The sequence below is a fragment of the Mercenaria mercenaria genome, chromosome 15 (genome assembly GCF_021730395.1).
Source record: "Mercenaria mercenaria strain notata chromosome 15, MADL_Memer_1, whole genome shotgun sequence".
In the NCBI taxonomy this organism is placed as follows: Eukaryota; Metazoa; Mollusca; class Bivalvia; order Venerida; family Veneridae; genus Mercenaria; species Mercenaria mercenaria.
Window position 1 is genome coordinate 5,267,611 of NC_069375.1, and position 23,028 is coordinate 5,290,638.

The 23,028-nt window shown below is 35.0% G+C and overlaps 1 protein-coding gene across 5 annotated transcripts; it reads left to right on the forward strand.

Moving 5' to 3' along the window:
• Positions 1-510: 510 nt before the first annotated feature.
• LOC123559120 (A disintegrin and metalloproteinase with thrombospondin motifs adt-2-like) lies at positions 511-21,248 on the forward strand. Of its 5 annotated transcripts, none has more exons than XM_053524427.1 (14): positions 511-663; positions 999-1,127; positions 1,644-1,772; positions 3,201-3,437; positions 6,507-6,707; positions 7,462-7,638; positions 8,719-8,991; positions 9,720-9,890; positions 11,464-11,508; positions 11,923-12,075; positions 12,435-12,605; positions 19,446-19,595; positions 20,703-20,873; positions 21,064-21,248. In XM_053524427.1, exons 1-14 carry the CDS (start codon positions 624-626, stop codon positions 21,216-21,218), a joined length of 2,202 nt encoding a protein of 733 aa, XP_053380402.1. In that variant the 5' UTR covers positions 511-623; the 3' UTR covers positions 21,219-21,248. The 5 variants fall into 5 exon arrangements, with proteins under 5 accessions (XP_053380402.1, XP_053380403.1, XP_053380404.1 ...); XM_053524428.1 differs by having other exon boundaries at positions 11,926-12,075; XM_053524429.1 differs by having other exon boundaries at positions 11,464-11,505.
• The last annotated feature ends 1,780 nt before the right edge of the window (positions 21,249-23,028 follow it).

The window sequence follows — 23,028 nt, forward strand, 5'->3', positions numbered from 1 at the left end:
TCTTTACGTTCTATCCACAGAGATTCTAGCAATATGTTTTCTAATTCTATTCTTTTTAGTCTCGAAATGGATGATATATATCCCCCAGAATGCAAAGTGTTGTCTTCACGAAATATTGAATCAACTTCCTCTTAATGTAAACTGTCGCTATCTATTTCGGCACACAAATGGGTTTCTGTGAAACATAAAATATATCGAAATATAAGAAATTATCTAAAACATATTCTAATTTTGTCTTATATGGTGCGTATATTCTGATGGAATATCTAGAAACAGTCCTGGATTCAACTCGACATCTTGTTACAAAAGTAATAGTTTAACAAGAGACACTTTTAAAAAGATGTTAGAATAGAAGAATTCTAAATTCTTTGACATAGATTTAAGACACGTTTGCTCCAAAATTATTTTAAAGTCTTAGCATGCAGATGACAGATATTAATTTTAAGGTGATAATTATACCAATTCTAGCTTCCATAAATGAACTACGACAGTCTAAGTGCAGTAGTTCATAAGATAAGATAAGAATCTGTGTACGAAATAGGTGTAACAAAATTTTAACATTGCAACAGTTTATTACGGAATTAATCTAATATATTTGTCCGTGTGGTACTAAAAGTTAAAGGATGGATAGCCTCATTTTCTTCATCATCTTACCTGTGCTAGGTATTTTTTAAAACTCAGTTAATATATCTTCTTACCAGTGTGGCATTCTTATGCGATATTACAGTCTTTCGTATGATTAATTTGATATTTATTTAACATATATAAACAGTTCTAGATATATATTTTTCTCATTTACGTTTTTGACAGATTTGCGATCTCAGAAATAGGCCACGGTAATAACGATATGACTTATAGTGTAGGTCCTTCTAAAACTAATTAATGTAGCACTAACGTTTTCATCCTTTAAATTTATCAAGTTTTACAAAGTGTTTTAATCTTCTTTATTAGTTATCAATACTTTACTTTCCATTGTTTTGTGTTTTGTTTCATTTTAGACGCGGCTTTCACATGTGAGGACGTAGATAATGCCTGCGCTGACTATGGACATGATTACATTTGTAATGGGGACTATATACCATGGTCAACAGCACACTGCCGAAAGTTCTGTAATTTCTGTCCGTCTGGTAATCACAACATACACGTTTGAAGAGTTGCATATTCAATTTTTTTCAATCTGCCTATCAATACAGTGGAATATAATTTCTTGCAATACTAATAATCGTTGTAGACATAAACAACCTTTGTCTCCTTCTCACAACAGATCAAAATTGGTAGACAGAAAGAAAACTGTTCAAGATTTTTGAAAAACTTCCTAAAACGATAGACAAAACTAAACATGTGACTTATTTTTACACATATTGCTACATGTACAAGTCAGATGAAAAACTTAAAGATATTAAAAAATTATGGCAATGACACATCCACGTTTATTATATCTCTACTTCTGAATGGTATGTTTGAATGCAATCAAATATGTATAACAGAGCGTGACCCATTTTTTAAAAAGAAACTGTTGGCGTGATGCAAAGTGTGAAAACCTTGTTTTCCTGGATTTTTTTCTTTGAATTTTACTGCCTCGTCCTGTGATCTAGAATTTCAGGCAGATATTGCCATGTTGCAGAGCTCTTGTTTCATTATAGAAGTGCCTGCTTATTGCATGGATGCCGACAGTAACTGCACAGGATACGCACGTGATCATATTTGTACCGGAGACTATATACCATGGTCAACTAGACACTGCCGAAAGTACTGCAATCTATGTTTGCTAGGTAATTTTTAGGTATAAGATATGTATTTAAATTTATGAAATTGTATAAAAAATGCACTTGCAAGATATCTACTATAATTTGAAACTAGTCTTCTGATTCCAGCTGCTTCTATTCTCAACATTTTCTAACATGTTAAAATCTAAATAGTTCTGTTTTAGAACCAGTTACAAATTAGCTCAGAGGTAAAAAATATTGTCCATGTTAAACGGATCTTTTGCCATATCGGCTCGAACTCAGCATCGACATCTATTGTTTTTTATTTCATATTTGCATATAAAATTTAGATTCCTTCATGTGCTCTGTGACAACGTGACAGAGAAATATCTAAAGCCGATATTGCAGACGAGAATGGTTTAGCATCATATCAAATATGATATTGATTAAATGCATGCACTTAAGCGAATAATGAAAATAGTATTATATAGATATCATATGGCAGCGTGTGTGACATTGATATTGTCAATCCGAGGGCAGAATGTCACCCAATGCGAAAGCCGTGTGGTGACATTCTGTTTCGAGGGTTGACAATATCAATGTCGCACATGCTACCATATGATATTTATTTTATTATACCGAACAAAATTTATTACATGATAACATGTTTTAAAATGTTTTTAATTCATTTAATTCAATAGTTTCATCTTTAGCGCGGTAATCGCCTGTGTACACATTGAACACTGACGTCACTACTATATCTTTACAAGGGAAGCAATCATTTGGCTAAAACATTGAAGCAGTTAATTGCCCTTATATGACATTCAAAATATCAGCGCGATCACATGACCGGACAGTCACTTTTGCTTGGTCACGTGTCAAAAAGGTTGAAAATATTTCTGATAGTCAAAATATCTCTTTTTTTTTTGGGCAACGGGATTTTACCATTGTAGACGAAAGAGAGGTATAATAATATGTTACATAAAGACATTTATGCAAATACAAACCATCAAAGAAAGAAACGAAATATGAAAACAAAAATGAAAACGTATGGGAAAAAAATCTGAAAAAAAATATCCTCATGAGGATTCGATCTCACAAAACGATTTGCTTATATCCATTTGTTATCTGCATTTTACCCGACTGAGCTATGTTGCGGTATACAAACTGGATAGATAAAATGAAATAAATACTAACATTTACTTGTCAACTTGTTTTCGTTATTTAAAGTTTGTTATTAATTGTCTATAATAAACCTTATTTAGGATATAACCGATAACAGTGATTTTGTCGTTGCATTAAAATTGTTTATAGCCCATGCGTAGGAATTCTACCACGAGGACGCATCAGAACGTGAATAAACGTCTAACATAACATACAATTTAACAAGTAGAAGTATTTCTATACAATATTCATCAGGCGGTAAACAGATTTATCACCGGTAGCACTTAACTGTTGTAAGTCACATGTTTTTCTTCTATATGTCTGCTACAGGAAGCATCGCAATCAACAAGACAGCGACTCAAAGCTCGAATTATGTTGAAGGTAACAGTGTTTGGAGTGCACACACTGCGGTTGATGGCGACACTACCTGTGGGTACCCTCCTACCAGTCAATATTATAGTGCAACTATGTCCGGAATGGCCCAAACGAGTTGGTGGGAAGTAGACCTGGGAAAGGTTTATGCCGTCTATCAAGTAATTGTAAATGGAATGCCTAGAGATCTACATAGTATGTATGCTCTTATATTGTTGGAACAAATACAGATTAGAATAAAATCTAATGCTCTTCACTTATAAGAAACGTATACATGTCTTATGTTCAACACTATTTTCTGAAGTGGAAGTAAATTAAGGCCTATGTTATTCTGAAATTATGAATTAGGTGGGTGGGGTACATGATATTATTTCTGAGAAATTTCGAAGTTATTGTAAAACAAATTTTATTCCAGTGTAACAATACATTAAAACCATGCAGTGCTGAACTCTTACTTTAATTAAAAGACTAAAGTGGGAAAAGTTATCAGTATGTTCGGGTCACAATTTTCGGGGTAAGTATTCTATATCATCAAGCATAAATGCGAAAAAGTATAACATACATAGTAAAGCTGAACTATCCGTGTAAATGAGCTGAGAGCTATTTTTCTATTTCCATTTATTACTTTTCTAAAAATACACATTAAAATTAACCAGGTGTGGGTAAAATTTGTCATTTTTGTGCACATGCCTTTACACATTAAAGAAGTCCCAAGTATAAGTATGGTGTGCGAGAAGGGCCTGAGCGCTTGTACGTAGTGCGCATTTACAGGGAGTGTATTGCTCAAATTAATATACTAAATATATATTTGACTTTATCGTAAGTCCGAAAAGTGCACCAAAAATAGCAGTATTAATTTTGTAATAATATTATTTATTTACAAGCGTAGCCTATCTCTGACAAATGACATCGAGAATTCTAACTAGCCTTTTAGAAAGCTGCATTTTCAAGTACCTGATATTTTCCACTTTGGTTAAAAAGCATTTTTTACAATACATTTTTGTAGATAGTGACTGGCTACAGAAGGAATATCACGGAAATAAAAATACGCTGGACCTACGGAATGCTACAACCTACTAAACTTCAAAGTTTAAATTTTTGCTTTAATATAAAGTGAAAAATAAACTAGAACTCTATGATAAAAATCAAATAGATCGTTTCGGAAGTGTTAGAGAGTGAGAAAGCAAACATATCCTACGTAGTATTTAGCATGGATGATTTTGCACTGGGGTCATGGGACTCGTCCCGAAAAGGCCGGTCCGTCAGCCGCGAGTTAGTTGAATGAATGGTTACAGACTTCTATCCGTATGGCGCCTGGCAAAGTGGTAGGAGTTGGGAGATAGTTGGCTAGCACAATAAAGGTGTCTCATAAGCCAATTTGGCTGGCCCTTTCAATAAGGGTGACACTATAATAAAAACTAAAAAGAGACCTTTACCTTTATACAGTAGGGATATGTTTGTTTTACATGTAACATCAAAGCATTAACCCCTCGTGAAAATAGTATGCTTTCGGCGTTCACTGTATATGTATAATTATAATATTATACTTTGACGTTACACTGATACAAACAAATACCCCTTTGCATATTCATTTATATAAAAATAAAACAAGCAAACAAACAAACAACTATGGGGAAAATGTTTATCTTTTTTATTTTGTTGGGTTTAGAGTAACATCAAAACGATACAATTAACTTTTTCCATTTTTTTTTTTTTTTTTTTTTTTTTTTGGGGAAAACCTCCAGGTGCCCCTCCAAACATTTTTGGGGCTCAGTTGAGTACCAGATAGAGGCAGAGACCTTCAAAAAGTCAGCTGGTGGCTTCCTTACACCATCCCACGCCGGTGGCAAGGAATTCAAAGTCAGCGACCTTGGCCATCCGGTCATGGAGGCATCTTTAGAAGTAATGTTTGAAATATTTACCATTATTCAATTCTCACGCTGATTTTCATTCTTGTGAAGTGAACAATTATGTCTACGTTTTTCTTTTGCAACTATTAAACTTATATATTCAATTAAATCCCGATAATATAAATGATACTGTCAATGATATTTACCGCCTGAAATTACAAATGGTTTGTCGAATACACCATACTTTTAATTACAAAAATTTACACACCACGATGGTCGGAAAGCACGAAATTTACGTTCTTGAATGTATATATGAAACGTCATGCTTGAAATGTAAATAAAGGAATAAAAGTAATTTTTAAATGTTCGTGGAAAAGATCGAACTGTGATTGTCGATGTTTCCGGTACAGAATATATATATGAACGTATATATACGAGCCGTTTCATCTTATGGGACTTACAGGAACATTGTAAGCGATTGTTTATTTATTTTATTTATGTTCTAGTAACCTTTGACACTGATTTCGAGGACAAGCCGTATTTGTGACACATACATGTCTATTGTTGGGCTGTAAAAAGATAGATCCAAAATTTAAACTAAAAGCTATATTGCATAACTTCTTCGTCATTTCTGTGCATAGAATTCGGTTGCTATTTCGTTAGAATATCAGAAAATTACTGGAAATAAAACATATCTTTGAAAAAGTCCCGATCTTTCATCATTTGTTTGGTTGGCGTATGTTTACAAATTTCATGTTAGTAGGCCGTCATGTCCAAGAAGCCGTGTAAAGTGATAATTTTGATGACATATTGGTTTTATTTTGTAATTGTGAGTGATCGTTACGTGATCAGAAAGATCGGACAGTGGGATGTTATAAAAAAGTGATACTTTATTTAGATTAGAAAGTGAATCGCACTATACAATAAGGAATTCTAAGGTAAAATACTCCTTTTACTTCGTTCACTGAAGAAAACATGGCGGACATATTTTTGTAAAATATTGGTGCACGTATGATTTGTGTAACCCAGTTTAACGACGTTTTCTTAGAAAACTAACGCTCAGCTCATTTACACTGACATATCCTTGATTGATGAATATATATATTGTATAGATATAAGAGCCTTACGGTACCAAATACTTACCCCGAAAATTCCTGTGCATTTTCCTCTTGTGCACTGTTGGAACATGTTTTTGAGTGTCATTGATACTTTATAATTTACTCGGAGATACATTTTTTATTATTATTAGTTTCTCTTTGAACCCCGAGCATTTCTCGCGTTGTTACGACAATCTCAGTTTTACATAGGAATTTTGCACTGTCAAAATAGCATAGTCCTTAAAGTGAGATTTGTTCAAAAAATAAAATTATGATTGACTCTGAGAATTAGACATATTACATTTTTGAAACTGCAGACCAACTCACAGGATTTAGACTTTATTTGACAAAACAACACGTTGACAATCCTGATGCTTCAACTGCCGTTTATAATAATACTGATTACGGCAATGGGACTTTCAACATACAAGTCTCAGCAGAAGCTCGATATGTCATGTTGACGATGACAGAATCATACAATGCCATTGTTTTGTGTGAAGTGGAAGTTTACGGAACTGGTAAAACAAAATTTCTTTTTTTAAGCTATTGTTAATAGGCGTGACGGGTGTTGCACTCATTAGCACTTGTGAATAGACGCGCTCGGATGCGTTCTCTACTTCGAAAGAATGCTATTCATATTTTTTTGTAAGTACACGCATTCAAATGAACGGTTGAAAAGATTTAGAGGTATTCTTGTTAAAGAGGGACCAGTGTGGAGGCACTGGACTGTATACATAGTAAATTGAAAACAAAAATGCCTGTTAATGTCGTTGATAAAGCTAACGGCGAATGAAACAATTTTCATGATTTAGAAATTTTGATCAGCTTTTAATGCTGAATTTAAGATTTATGACGAGATGTCAGTCTATCATTTTATCTTATATTATTGCCTGAGGCATAATGACTTACTCTTGATCATTATAACCTCACGCATACTGGACACTTTTGTTAGGTTTTGCAACAACTCTGCGTGTGTTAAGGTGTTAAGTAAGACAACAAACATGCGTGAAAACATGCACCACATGCGCGCTCGTATTCAAGCTAACAACTTGGGAATCCACTAATTAGTGCATGTAATAAATATAAATCAGTGTTTTCCCGACTAAGCCATAACTGAAACATTATTGAGATCAAACAAATCATAATAAATTTCTATTCCCATACCGAAAGTCTGCTCAAGACGTTTTTTTTTAAACTCTAACATAACTGATATCTAGGCAGAGTTTCTATTTTTGCTAGCTAGTGTTTTACAGAAATACATACAATTTTTAGAGGTATCGAGCAATTCTACTTTATTCACCACGTCCATACCAACAAACGAATCAACTACTGTAACAACAGAACTAGCAACAGCTGAATATTCTACTACGGAAACACCAGCAGCTACATCAACAACAAGAACACATTTTCCTAGAACCTCAGCGACTGTCACTGCTACTACAGCAACAGGTACTGCGTAATAGATTATAAGCCTTTGGTAAAACAGAGGTGAATGTTCTGATTGTTAAAATTTGATGCTTGTATACTTTTACAAACTGACATAATGTGTTAAAAAGACAAAAAATATCCAAAAATAATAAAAACCAAAAAAATAATTCAGCCAGACCCAGAAAGATCACAACCTAATTTTATTCATCCTTTTCATTAAAAACCATTTTGGTTTGTTTTGTTGCGTTTGTTTTTTAAAGTAGTCCGTTTTCTATTGACGGCATGAACATAGTGGCGTAAGTTTACACGGCAGACAGAAGTTAATGTGTAATAGAGTTCCGCTTAAGCCGGTGCTAGGGGGCGTATTTCATTACCTCTCATGAACAGACTCATTCAAACGGAGTCTGCTTTTATTCTTCTTGGTTGCATTCTTTACTTCAAAAGGATCTTTTTACATATTTTATTAATCAAATAAAACAAAACATAATTGTGGGGTAAATACATGTATTTGATTTGATGGGGATGAATATAAAAAAATGATACTGATTGTAGTTGCAGATATGATTTCTTTTATAGAAGCGTCATCAGATTTCAAAAAACAGAGTTCGGGTTTAGTTTTATCATTTGTAGCGTAACATTAGATATTTTACATAAAATATCTTTTTTCTGAATCGAAAAAGATACGATAAAGAACAATAGGAACATTTAAGGTATTGACTTTTATCCAGTTGTGCATATATACGATGGAATTATTGCGCGAAACAGCTATATAAATGTAGTACGTTTAACGTTATTTACAGCATGAGAATAATCTGACATTCTTCATTCTTCTGGCATGTGGAATGTCGTATGGATGTCACTTTTTAGGTAAAATCTCTATAAAAGCCAGTTCGAAATTTAATGTATTATAGGAATTTGATTTTAATAGTTCAAATTCAATAGTCAGCGTATTGGTATTGCGCAGAATGCATGCACTACACCAAAGACCTAGGGTCATTCAACAGCAGCACCGCTATATAGATTTTATTTTGTATATTTCAATAATGTACCCGACCGTACATCTTGGCTTTATTACTATTTATCTAAATAACTTATTTGTAGTTATAAGCATGTGTCCTAAAGAAGTGAAACAGCGTGTAAAGTCACAGTACCTTTTCCAGCTCGGAGAGAACTGCTATGAATTTGTGCCTTTGAATGACAGTTGGATACATGCTAAAGAAGACTGCCATAATAAAGGAGGCTATTTACTTTCAATTATAAGTGCTGATGAACAGACTTTTGTTTCCAATATGCTTACAACAATAAATGTTACGCAACAACTATGGCTTGGTCTAGATGACCGTATAAATGAAGAGCAGTGGGAATGGAACTCAGGTAAAAATCGTTGATTGCCGAAATATAAAGATTGAGATCTAAACAAGTTTCTAGATAATTTAACAACGAACGACCTTGATAAGATAATAATGTGAAGAATCATTAATGTAGCACAAAGGAGATGATACCATTTCGTAAAATGTCGTAGGAAAACAAGTTCTAATAGTGTGTGTATTTGTATGTTTGTCTAACCTGCATTATGCTAAAATTACTCGAGTTAGTGTCAAATCGGACTTCTTGCTTATATCAGTTTGGTAAATTCCTTTGTTCAGTTAGCATTTTGTCTTCTCATTTTAACTATTAATTAACGGAGAACTGAACTTTATGTTATCTCTTGACCACAAGAGAGTAACTCTTGGAACTTACTTCCGACCACAAGATAATTACCTCGTGGTTTCGATATAGTACTAAGCATTCATTTTCAGGAGTTAGTATCTCGTGGTCTCGCGATAACTAGCTTGGGCCACGAAAGAGTATCTTGTTTCCACAAATTTGTACAGCCAAGATGAGATGTATCTAGAGGCAACCAGATGCTTAACTAATGGTCAGGAGTATTTTGTTCCCACGATTTAGTTTCTTTTGGCCACGACCTGATTATTTCTTTTTCATGGGTAAGTATCATATCATTTGGGTACGATTTAGTTATTTCGTGCCCATGAGATGCTATCTCGCTCCCACTAGTATTTCATAAAAATCCACACTTGTTACTGGTATTATTTCCTTTCAAGGTGACCCTGTACATTACATCAACTGGATTCCTGGACGATATATTGACCAGTATCACGACCAGGAAGACTGCGCTGTCATGGATATGTCTCGAGGTGGCCAATGGGATGATGCTGATTGCAATACCGTGGTATCAGGAGGGATGCTATCCTATCCGTGGATTTGTCAATACGGTGACATTTTAATGTTATATGAAATTCAACTCTTTACCCCATCATTCTTTATCTTAATCCATTTTATACTCAATCAAGTCATATGAATATATCTGCGGATGTCTCCAAATTAAATTCTGGTACTTATAACATGTGTAAATGTTGAGTTCTGCTCAACTCGGGGCTAGAGGGCGTGGACAATAGCTTGCACTTTCACTACCGTCCATGAACAGGCTCAATCAAACAGAACCTGCAACATTTTCGTTTATGTCTTGTTGGGCGGCCTGTGGTTTTCCTTTTTTTTTATTTTCTTATATTTTAACCAAGGCGGTGCCAATAATTTCAGCTAGTGTTTTCCCTCGTCATTCTTTATCCAAATCCATTTTATACTCAATCCAACCGGGTCTTCTTGCATTGGCGGTGCCAATATTTTCACCTTGCTTTTTTCCGTATTGTTTTATATCTTATATATATATTCTATGTGTTGGCGGTTCTCCTTTTACGCTCAATCTTACCTTTTGTCTCCGTCGTCTCCATAGGCACCCTCCCGTTTTGCATACGTTTCATTTCATTAGAATATGCCTAGTTGGTGGGTATTTGAAGCACTGTACTATATCTGCTATATCTTTCATGTACAGTGTTCTGTATGTGAATGGTCTGTTTTGTGATGTGTGACTTCTGCTTACTATCAGTAATGTTTCCTGCTTTATATATTTGTTGTATTTCAAACATCCGAATAATCTTCTTAAAATTTTATTCACATTCGAAATTATAATTTTTACGTCTCGTGTCGACCGTAAAATGTCATCCTGGATTCAATGTTATCAGTTTTGATACTTTTCGATAATGGGATAGTATCAACGGTATTTTCTAACAAAGTGCCGCTTAGGTCGGTGTTATGGGCGTGAATGGTGTAAAAAAACAGGTGCACAACATCACATTCTGAATAATATTTCTAAACGATTTCATAATTCAATGTCAAATACTTTTTGAAATATGTGCCACACATTTTTTCCAAGTTAACGGTTATAACTTTGCTCTTCCTGAATGAAATCCCCAACAAAGTTCCAGGTGAACAACATCACTTGCTGACTAACAGCCCTATGATATCTTAATAACTTTTGAGATATGCGCTTTTGCACAGGAACCCCTGTCGATTTTGAAGCCGGTTGCTCAAAGCTCAAGGTCACGATATATTGAGCTGAAATCGATTTCCATTAATAACTAGAGATCGGTTTGATCTAGAGGCGTCAAACTTTATAGGATGATTGCTTGTTGTCTGAAGGTGACCACTTTTGTTTCAGGTTAAGTTAAACTTTACCTTGACCTGAAACAAAAGTGGTCATCTATTACCTGAAGTCATTGAATGCATGAGAAAAAAAAACTTATCTCTATGCGTGTTTATAAATCGGTTGTTTTTGTGAACGAGGTAAGATTGTCAGAATGTAAAAAAATGTAGTTCACTTCAAATTTAAAAATGCACTATTTGTTCACATTATGTTGGGGTTTTTTTGTTCTAATAGAACTCGTTGAATTTTATCAAATAACAAGTTCTGGTACTGACATTCGATCCCTTTATTTATTTATTTTTCAGTTCGGCAGAGACAGGTACCAAATTCAACAGTCACAGTTATAGGTGGTAAAATCATACTGTCATATATTTGAATTGTTCCATCATTTCTTTTAAACAGTAATTGTATGATGTTTGACATTTTATCACCATGTCCTATCTGTATTCTTATCAACTGCCTAATACATCTAAAAACTATATTGCCATTTACAAGATCCCTTTATGTTATTTGTGTAGATTTTGAAATTTGCATGTTTTCAATACGAAGACCGAAACAGCGTTTGACCTAACAGATGTAATTATCAAATTCATGAAATTAGAGAATAGGAGTTGTATTCCTAAAGCCTTTCACAACAATTTATGTCAGTTGTAATTATTATCACCATTGTTGTAGATTCTTATCAAATTATCATGATAGTATTAAAGTTGTATTTTCTCTTACTCGACCTGACAACATGATTACATTTTTGCCTTATCAATCAGCAGGGGGTTGGTCTAGCTGGTTCTATGCTTCATGCTCAGTAAGTTGTGGAACTGGAACAACACACAGAGTAAGAACTTGCAGTACTGGACACTCAGTCGATTGTACAGGGATGGATTTTGAATCGGTTGCCTGTGACGCAGGACCTTGTCCAAGTAAGCTGTGTGTTATACATGATTAGTCTCGAGTTATACAATGTATTTCGTCATAGCAACTGTGTAACAGTTACATCATACAAGTACATTCTAGTAAGTCTTATTTGATTTTAGGTCGATTATATGTGTCCAAAGGTATTTAGTAAGATAAAACTGTGGGTTAATGCGGGAAACGTCATCCATATACACTCTCGTGACATAATTCTATTTGATATGACTCATAGCTAATGATTAATCGCAATACAGGTAATCGCCTATCGTTTTGTATTTGATAGTAGACATTCTGAAATTTATCTTGCATTGTAAAATGTAGGTACACACACCTAATAGGAGTGGTAAAAATTATTTATCTATCACAGTCGATGGTTACTGGAGTTCCTGGCAACAGTGGAGCACGTGCTCAACAACATGCGATGATGGTATACAGTTTCGCACGAGAAACTGCGACAACCCCTTACCTCAGTATGGCGGGACAAACTGCAGTGGATCTGGAAATGAAACAACTCCATGTCATCTGATTGATTGCCCACGTATGTGTAAAAACAACGCAGTGCAATGCAATGCAATCAATGTAATGCAATGCAATGCAATCAGTGTAATGCAATGCAATGCAATATAATAATACAATACAATACAATACAATACAACTTGCATTAAGAAACCACCTAAGGAAAGGACAAAAAAATGGTCCCTAACACAAATGGTCTCTAAATACAACATACTTTGTTCTTTAACAACACAACTGGGAACTGAAAAAGTGGTCTCTTAATGCAAGTGGTCTCTTAATAAACGTGGTCTCTCAAGCAAGTTGAACTGTACAATACAATACCATAAATTACAATATAATACAATATAATAGAATACATTATTATTCAACTTTACAATATTACACACTGTATAAGATCAATTGCAAACATCATATGAAACAGACAGAGCTAATACAAAACATAACTGAGCCAATATGAGAAAAACAGGGCCAATACGAGAACAACAGAGCCAATACGGAATTCAAGCATTTTGATTGGTTCAAAAGAGAGGGCCGATACGGAGAAGTCACTTCCGTTAGATTTTTAAATGACGCCATTTTGTTTTACATCAAAGTTATAGATAACATTTTTTCTTTCACATTTTGACAAAAAAATCTTCTAACATGTTCATGTAATAACCAAGTATAACTGAGCGTCTTCATAGATTACAACGATACTTTCACTTATTCGGTATTATGTAAAATTCAAGTGTTTCTTGTCAGAAATTCTGGCAGTTGTCAAGGAAAATAATAAGAAAATATGGAAACTCAGATTAATTAAAAGGATGAGACTTATCTTTCACAGACATTTTGATAGTGTGGACTATTTGTGCAATGATAAATAGCGATTCAAATGCTGGAAAATGGATGAATAAATTTGCGAACAAGAGTGTCAGTTGTGAACTGCAAACAATTTCGGATAAGAATTAAACGAAGCATGGGAGTGTATAATGTGTGCTTGGTTGGTTGTATTATCTTGATCAACACATATGTGTACAATTTTGTGTCTCGTTGCTTGCAGCCTAAAGCGGTTTTATCACAGTTCAAATGATAAGATAACTCACTAAAGAAAATAAATAGGAATTCAAAAAATAAGGTAAGTTCTAGTTACTCTTGATTATGTCACATCAAAAATATCTCTCAAAATTATTCTCAAGTATCTACATACAACTCATTCTGTTTTACAGCCTAAAATTATTATGATTTCTAAAATAAGTCTAAACAACTTGTCAAGATTTTTCCCCTGAACGCGCATAGCTGCCATAAGGTAACTCACTGAGTTCTTGTACTGTTACCACCAACAGTCGAAAGTTGAATAATAATATTATCATTAATCAAGCGATTTCATATTGGCCTACATTATAATACAATGCATTGCTGCAATTCAATGCAATAAAATAAATACAATACAGTACAATACAATGACTATTTTAACCATTAACCTATTGTGATGTTTCTATCTTAAATGTATTGATACCTTTTTAAAAGTCGTTAACCAATTAGTCTTGTTAATAAATATCTTTTTTTCTTTGGATAAAAACAAGTTGTAATTGTAATATCATTGTAAAAGAGTAACGTGTTAGCTTTGAAAACTTAGTTATGCCTGTTTTTGTTCTTCAGAAATTTAAAGCTGATAAAGCCGTTAAAATAAATTATTGCTTCATTTTGTCTGAACTCGGTGTCAAATTTTTTCACGTTCTATTTGGAAATAAATAATGCAAGGTTCCACTCTTAATTTTCTGCTGATATGTAACAATGATTTAATTCTGTAAAACCAGTCAATAGTTTGTGTCAAATGTATCTCAAATGATGTTTGTTTGTTTTGGGTTTAACGCCGTTTTTCAACAGCAACAGCAACGGCGGGCAGTTAATCTTACCAGTATTCCTAGATTCTGTACCAGTACAAACCTGTGACCCCCCACCCCCTCGTCTCCCTAGTAATTGCATCTTTTCCCACGTGAATCGAATTTCGAATGATTTTAGACACAATGTCTTTTATCAAATCGTCACGATGACATATGCCCTACTCGGGGATCGAACTCACGACCCCACAATCCGTAAATATGTGCTCTCCCTATTGAGAGATCCAATGGTGCTCCAGATATTTACTAGAAACAGTTTCCAGCTTTGAGGTCATAGTGACCTTGACATTTGACCTGCTAGCCCTAAAACGAAAGGGGTCATCTACTTCTTAATTGATGAATTGAATGAATGGGTCACAGCTGTACTTCAGAAAATGGGAAAAGCACCAAAATTGGCACAGCTTTTTATTAAAGCTTAAAAAACATTTTTTTTATGGGACCCATTTGATATCTGTCAAGATGGCCGATACGGCGGCCATTTTCCAAAATGGCCGCCAAAACTCAATATTTACCTTACAAGATTCTAATGAAAGTTCATTATGTTTACGTTCATACCCCAAATGCACCAAATATAGATGTACATGTATATGATAAAGTAAATCCAAAATTTGCATCAAATGCAAAAATAACAATTCAAATGATGTTAATTTCTTTCTGTTTCCACGGTAACGGCTAATATCTAGCCTTTAAAACCTTTGATATTATCATTGTGTTGTTTTTTTTATATTTTAAAGGATGTTTTGTTTTACTATATGTAATTTATATTATTTTACTTGCATTCCCTCCACAGCAGCATATTGAAACATTGTTGTTATTCCCCCACCAGTGTTTAGCTAGAGGGGGCTTATGGGTTGCCCCCATATGCATGTCAATACGTCAGCCATGCAAAGTGGGATACTGCAATAACTTTAAAACTACAGCAGAATGTTTCATGATACGTGGTGCATGGATAGATGACAATGTGGAGAATGCCAATGTCATTTAAATTTGGTCCTATGGCAACAAATGTTGTTGCTATGGCAACAAATAGTGCACGAATATGACAAAAAATGTCATTCTGCATTTGTTCAAAACTAAGAGAGATTGTTTCTTTAGAAATTTTACATAGATAGGAGGAAAAATTGAAAACATGCTTTTTATCTTATTTTCTCCTTTTGTACATCATTTTGTCCGTCTGTATGTCCGTCCATCATTCGCAGATGGCGGACTCTTCAATAACTTCAAAATTGCAAATTCGAAAGACTTCTTTATGAAACCTTGTTTATAGATGGTAGGTAATATGGAGAATGTGAAGGTCAATTAACTTAGTTTCTATATAAAATTGTGGTTCCTATGACACCAAGTACGACAACTACCCCTTTCGGTTTTGGACTTCGAAATGCAAGAATAGATTATAGCGACGGGCTAGTAGGATCAAATGAAACAAGGTTCCTTATTATGCACCTGCAGTCACAATATCTGCATATAAATTGATCATCATTGATTATATAATGCTAACTGTGTAACAAAGAGAAGTAAGGCTGAAAATATTAAAGTTGCTTTCACAGACAACACTAACTATCCTATGAAATATTATATACACTGCACAGTGAGCTGAAATCTGAAATAAGGTACATGTCAGATACTCGTGTCAGTACACACAAGCACGAGATTGTTGACAACTTTAGTTAACTTGCATAAGGCAGAGCAGAGCATTTCAGCACTTTTGACAAATTACATCTTCCTCGACAGCCTTTATCTAGGTTGCAAATGCACTTGAGGAGCTATTGGTTTGATATTCAGGTACTTGAGGCAAAAACTACCAGAAATGTTCCAATTGATCAAAAATACCTCTGTTCAGCCTCATTTATCTTGACTTGGAATTTTAGGAAACACCTGACCACCATATGTGCCCGACCTAATGGGCAACTGTTTTTAGTATGTTCAAGAGGTGTAGCAGATGATGCAGGAATGCATGCTATAGGCCTACTCTTTGTGTGAACAGATAGTTGATCAGCTACTTGACATGTTTTGTTGTAAAGAAGAGTATCGAAAACCTCCATCTATACCACAGAAATATTATATGAACAGTTTGTTTATAGGAAGGTGTAGAAAAACATTTTAAAGCTTGATTCACCGGTAAGCGCGCGTTGTACTGGTTAGTTTTGTTTGAAAAGACAGTGCTATTCTTACATTGGACTGCTTAACTGGTAGTGGCATAGCCTTACAAACGGTAAATAGATAATATGTGTTGTCTTAAAACTAGTAAATTGGTATTGAAATTGTTTTTCGAATACATGTGCTCATTAGATAAATAAATCCTCAAGTACTCACATTTAATATGTCCTTATCTAATATATTTTGATTTCAGTAAAAATGTCCAGAAATAGATATTAGAGCATACTTTTTTGTAGAAATGATAGATTCAGCTCCTAATTTATGCCCCCATCACACTCAGCCATCTTCCCACTACGTCCTTAAAACTGGCAGGTTGCAGTAAGAACTTGTTAAATGTAGAAGGAATACAGTAGACACCGATGAGAACATGATAATTATGGTCTCTACGAGTGTGGACGACGCGGTCAAAACAAAAGTAGTGAGGACGTGGTTGAATCAGGAAGCAGGAAGAACTTAATAAGGACGTAGTATTGATGTAATTAAAGCCTAGTAGGACATAGTACAAGCGTGGTGCGGACGGGAAAGACTGTATGGCGTGCTCATTGCGATGTCACTGGGTTGTAATTGCGTTCTTGCTACGTCAATGGAGTTCTCACTACGACTTATTTACGTTTGTGTGTATGACCATGCTACGTCCGTGCCACGTTGTAGAATACCGCATTAGGTTATCAATACGTTTTTTTTTGGTGCTTAACATGTCTATGTCACGTTTACAGAAGGTTCTCACCGTGTCTGTTTCACATTCTGAGAATTGAGTATGAATACTGGATCCAATTCCCCATCACTTCATTTTCAACCAGCAATGGTCATGATCGCTCATCATCAGGAATTACCACATAATCACGGACTCAGCCGCACTGGCAGCTTGTAGTGGACTTCTGGACCTTCGTATACCCTTCACGCTGCCTTTGCTTTTCCCACCACGGCCTCTCTATAAGACTGCACTGATTTCTTCAGGGGTGGGATTTCTTCAGGAGGCGGGGGGTTGTATATTGTATTTGATTGTTGTTGGGTGTAGATGCGGACACAATATAACTTGCAGAAGGAATGAAAAAGAGGCGCATGGCGTAGTATTTATATGTAGCCGACGAACGCAGTGAGAAGGTAGTAAGCGCATGGTTAAAGCATGGTAAGCGAGAGGTGCAATCTGACTGGTCGTACTAAGAATGTTACAGTAGTAAGCACGCATTGGACGTAAAGATGCGCGTGGTAATAACATTAGTGTGAACGTGTTAGACGCCGTGAGAACCTGGCGAGGATGTTGTAAGGGCGCAGTATGTGCTTTAGAACTGCACATTTTTTGAGTTTGACCCCCGTCCCAACTGCGTCAAAATTTTCAGGATGCAGTGTGATCTTCATGGTCTTCGTTTGAGATAGATCAGGGCATTAGTGACTTATGACATTAAACTATACGACTATTGTTATGGCACCATGAGCTACAATTTGACAAAAACAGAACATTACAGGAACATGCAAATGTACATTTGATTACGCTGGTCAAAGGGCAATGACTTTTTCCCAAAGAAATCATGATGATCTGACAGGACAGGGATGTTCACATGGTCTATCGCACTAACATAGTTAATGAATTATATAGTTTTACTTAGTGTCATTAGTTCTCTTAGTGTAAGTATATTGAAATGAATACAGCAACACTAACAAATTCTGAGTCGCGAAAACTAATGACAAAGTGAAACACATGTCATTTATTCACTAATACACACTACAGACAAACTTCTTCGCTCAAACTCTGATAATTCGAACACCATCCTTCACTTGAACCTAACGTCAGGTCCCAACCAAATTCCTTTAGAATATATTCTTCGATCACTCAAACTACCGATAACTCGAATACATTTTGTCGGTCCTGACGGGTTCCAGTTAACGAAGTTTGAATGTATTTATAACAATTTACAATTTTTGTAAAGTTCTGCACAGGACTGTTGCCATTTTAAACATTCTTGATATGCCAGTTATCATTATATACTTAATTTTGACTCACATAAATGCATTCTTACTTTTCTTCAGCTTAATAGCAAATTTTATCCAAGGGAGACATTTTTTTTTCATTTTTGTTGGAAGAGCGGTATTTTTGTTAATATAATATGTTTGAATTTATTCAAACAGGTGATTGTAAGTGTTTATAGAAGTTTTATAGATAATATTAGGTATTTCTATAAATATATACATGCATGGCGACCATCTTGGATCTTTCAACCATATTGGATTTTTTGGAGTGGGTCTCATGCTCATTTTTAGTGTTTTGCTCTAAGGTAGTTATGTACCAAGTTTTGTGCTTTTCCCATTTTCTGAAGTATGTTTACACCATTTTACTGGACTAAATTGTGAAGTATGGCGTATGGGCTGTGAAGTTTGAAGTGTGGAGTATTAACTATTGAGTGAGACCTGTAAAGTACGCATTGTGAAGTGTGAAGTATGAACTGTTCAGTCACAAAAAGATCTTCGTCTTTTGATAGAACTTTATCTATACTTATACCTAACGGCGTTTCACAACTCAAGCCAACAAAGAAGTTATCCAGAAAATATTAGCGACCTTGGTACTGAACCTCCCTGCAAGGTTTACTTGAAATCGAACTAGATGTTTTTGAGGAGTAGTATGGATAACCTTTTCTGACAGTCAGAGAGACATACAGACAGACAGACACAGACAGACTGACACACAGGCAGAGAGAGAATATAAAGTCAGTACTTTGTCCCACAAATGGAAGACATATCTGGTTGCAGTTGGGATAAGAAAACGTTATGTAATCCACATATTTTAATGTATTTCCTTATCTAAGATTCAAAACAATCTTGTATTTAAGCGAGCTGGTCGAGTTGGTTTTACGGTACCTGCTCAGTAACATGTGGACCTGGGACCTCCGGCAAACTAAGACGTTGCAGTACTGGAAAGGAGGCTGATTGTCCTGGAAAAGCTTTTGAAATTTTGAGTTGTGACGAAGGTCCTTGTCCTAGTAAGTAGAACATCATTTCATTGACCATCATGATTATGTTTAAATTTGTGGCAAAACGCATACTCTTAGTATAAATGGAATGCATGGATTTAAGAATACTAACACGGTTCAAGTTGATTGTCTACTTTAAAACAAAGAAAAAAAAAGGTTTATGAAGGGGCTATTGAGATAAGATTATGGCGTCAGAAATTAAGTACAATTGCCGCATGACTCGAAATAAAAAAGTTCATTATATTGCAATAAGCAAGTTCTAATGAGGAAAAAAACACAAAAACTTAATTGTGTGACAACAATAATCATATAATAAATCGCAGTTAAAGTGTCTGGGCACCGAGGGCGTCCAGGCTAAATTTTAACGCAACAATGTATTTCATACACAGATGGAATTCACTGTACTGTGATTTATTCTATGTATATTAGGCTAGCAGTTTCGTTTTCCTTCCTTCACATTATTTAAATTAATCCAGTGATGCATATTCTTTTAGATTTCTGATGTAGCAAACTCGTCACCTAATGTCAGCTGTTGGAATAGCAAACGTTCTTACGTCATGTCACAATGCATGGATAACGCATGTTTTTTTTCGTGTTACAACATCTGCAGAATCACGAGGGATTAGTTGGTGCTGGCGGGGGTACCAACGTATCCCGAGGGATTCTGAAGATGTTACATAAAACGTGTAATATCTGATAAATGAATATAGATTTCCTCGAAATGTGCGGGAATGTCTGAGTTGTTTATTTACGTTGACGATATTTCCTTTTAAATTATCCGTTTTTTGGGGGGCCGAATTACGTTTACTCTTTGTCACGGAACACGCACATATATAAAGGTGTTTTAACAGCAAATGAGCGCGAGAATCTCTCTGTTAACACACTTTTAAAACACCCCCAAAAAGTAACAAAAAGCAGTTTTATGCTAGAATGCACATCCTTTGTAACGTTCTATCTTTCCGTGACGTCATGGCCGAGTGACTTGTAAACATGTCGGTCATTTAGGTGTATATTTGCGACCGCTGAACGATTTGTTTGAACTGCATTTGCAGCCACATTATGTATTTACTGAATTAAAAATAGCAAGTTGTGTTTCACATAATTATTCTGATGCAGTCGATGGCTCATGGGGATCTTGGCAAGAGTGGAGCACGTGCTCTACAACATGCGGCGATGGAAGACGTTTTCGCATGAGAATGTGTAACAACCCCGCACCTCAGAACAACGGACTCCATTGCAGTGGTTCCATCAATGAAACTTCGCCGTGTAACCATGGAGAATGTCCACGTAAGAAATTTGTTATGAATTTATAATTCATATACATATCCGCGATTTTATTTGAAAGAATATGTCGAGATGTTCTTGTACTAGTATTTTACAGCTTACTGAAACTCAGTGCTGACATACTATTTTCGTGTCACCATTTTGTAATATAAACCATGCAAATATAAGATTAATATGAACAAATAATTTTCAGACTGGTTGCCGTTCTACGAAACGTCTATGTGCAGTACTACATGTGGAGCGGGTTTCTTTCAGCTCCGGAGAAATTGTAGCTCTGGAAAGCCTCGTGACTGCCATGGTAGTGAATATGGTGAAAAGCCTTGTAATCTTATGGATTGTTCTTCATGAAATCGATATAAAGCAACAGCATACTTTTAACTGTTTTTTTTTAATTTCTAGTATCCATAGTATTCATTTGTCTTTCAAAATATGCAGCTCCGAGCTAAATAATAAAACAATGAAATTGCATCAGTATCGAAAAACTGATTGCGCTTTGAGCCTGACAAATATATGAAAAGACATGGGCACATGTAACGGTCGAAGTATTAAACTTTACCCTACTAAATTTCCAAAAATGGACTGGTCCATGATTCCAATTGGACAGTACCACTTATTATTCAATGGGGTGTTCACTGATAGCGACGTGCAGGCTGATCTTGGTCTGCAATGGTTGCAAAGGCAACTGCTTCTTTTCCGTTACATAACTGATCTATCTGTCTCCGGGACTTGGCATTGATTACGTAACAGTACATGTGACTGCAGCTTCACGTACACACACAGCTTCCGGTGATATGATTTGATCCATATGAGAGTAGAACTGATCGACAAAAATTAACACTAGATGGATTTTGGTGTCCATATTGTGCATTTCAATATAGGAAATGCACGTTTCAGTATAGAAAGGACTTTCTTCGGACCGCCTCCCCGCTCAAAACCATGAAACGGAAATGCAGGACTGTTTTGAGAGTTATATAAGTTATAGAAAACATTTTAAAGTATTTGTTAACTGCTTTCTACAAAACAGAAAATTAACATTTTATTAGGAATTGTTTTGTACCTGAAATGTAATTACTGCAGTCTTGTGTTAAATGGAAATTTTATGCAGTTCTCTGCTCAAGACGAATTTGTTTCTTTCAACGGAAACATTCTGTTTTTACTTAATTCCTGTCGCCATTTTGCCACTCATTAACGTCCAGTTTGTTCTTGACTACTTTAAGCGTACAATCAGCAGCCTGAATAGTAGTTTTATTTAAAACTACTAGTATATTAAATACAAATAGTATCATATACTTTTGTGATAATAATATAAACAATGACAACCCACAGTTCGCCTAGCATGGATTTGGCCTCTGTTAATAGAATTTCTGTACTCTTCAGCATTCGTATTGAAGTCTCAACGCCTTACCTAAGTGCAGTATCTGGTACAAAACCTGAATAATCAACAGGTACAATAATGTCGTAGACCATTTATGCTACAATGCTCTTGTGCGACAAACTAAGTTTCGTTGAATTTAGAAAAAGACTGTTTTGAAAGAACAACACCAATTTACAACAATATCTTATTTAGGTTTCTTTTCAAGCTTTCAAGATATATTTTCTAGTAAGTTATGATGTTTCATAATGGGCATGTATCAACACAGTTCAATCCAAGCCACCAGCCGACAGAGAAATTTGCACGTGCAATTTAACTAAGTTGTCTTAAATTATCAAATAATTTAAAATTTTAAAATCAATACGGGATGTTATTTTCGAAAAATTTGCTTACTAAGTGTGAATAAAGATAATTAATGACTAATTAAACGGCAATTTTATACTGGAACTTGTGTGTATATATATAATAATGTCGTACAGGCCTGCAAACGGTGTAGAGGTTGTTTTTTTTTTGTTGAGAATAAATCATCACTTGTTGTTAAAATATCGGTACTAATTAAAATCAAACACAGTAGTAGGTAGATAAGGTGATATTTTATTGTTGAAATCAGAAATAAACAAGGTTTAGTTAGTATATTGTTATGAATCTGTATGTGTATATGTGCCTAACAGTGTATACATTTTGAAAATAAAACTGGCAAGTAAATACATCTAGCCTAAATTGTACTAGGAGGACTGTTTGGTAGATGTATAGTTTGCACTGTTTTATCAGTATCAGTGCCGTCTT

Excerpts from the sequence above, each read along its gene's own strand:
- LOC123559120 (XM_053524427.1), top strand. The coding sequence starts at position 624 with ATGGATAGCCTCATTTTCTTCATCATCTTACCTGTGCTAG. Across the intron at positions 1,128-1,643 it reads CTGTAATTTCTGTCCGTCTG|AAGTGCCTGCTTATTGCATG; the intron begins GTAATCACAACA and ends GTTTCATTATAG. Across the intron at positions 6,708-7,461 it reads AGTGGAAGTTTACGGAACTG|AGGTATCGAGCAATTCTACT; the intron begins GTAAAACAAAAT and ends TACAATTTTTAG.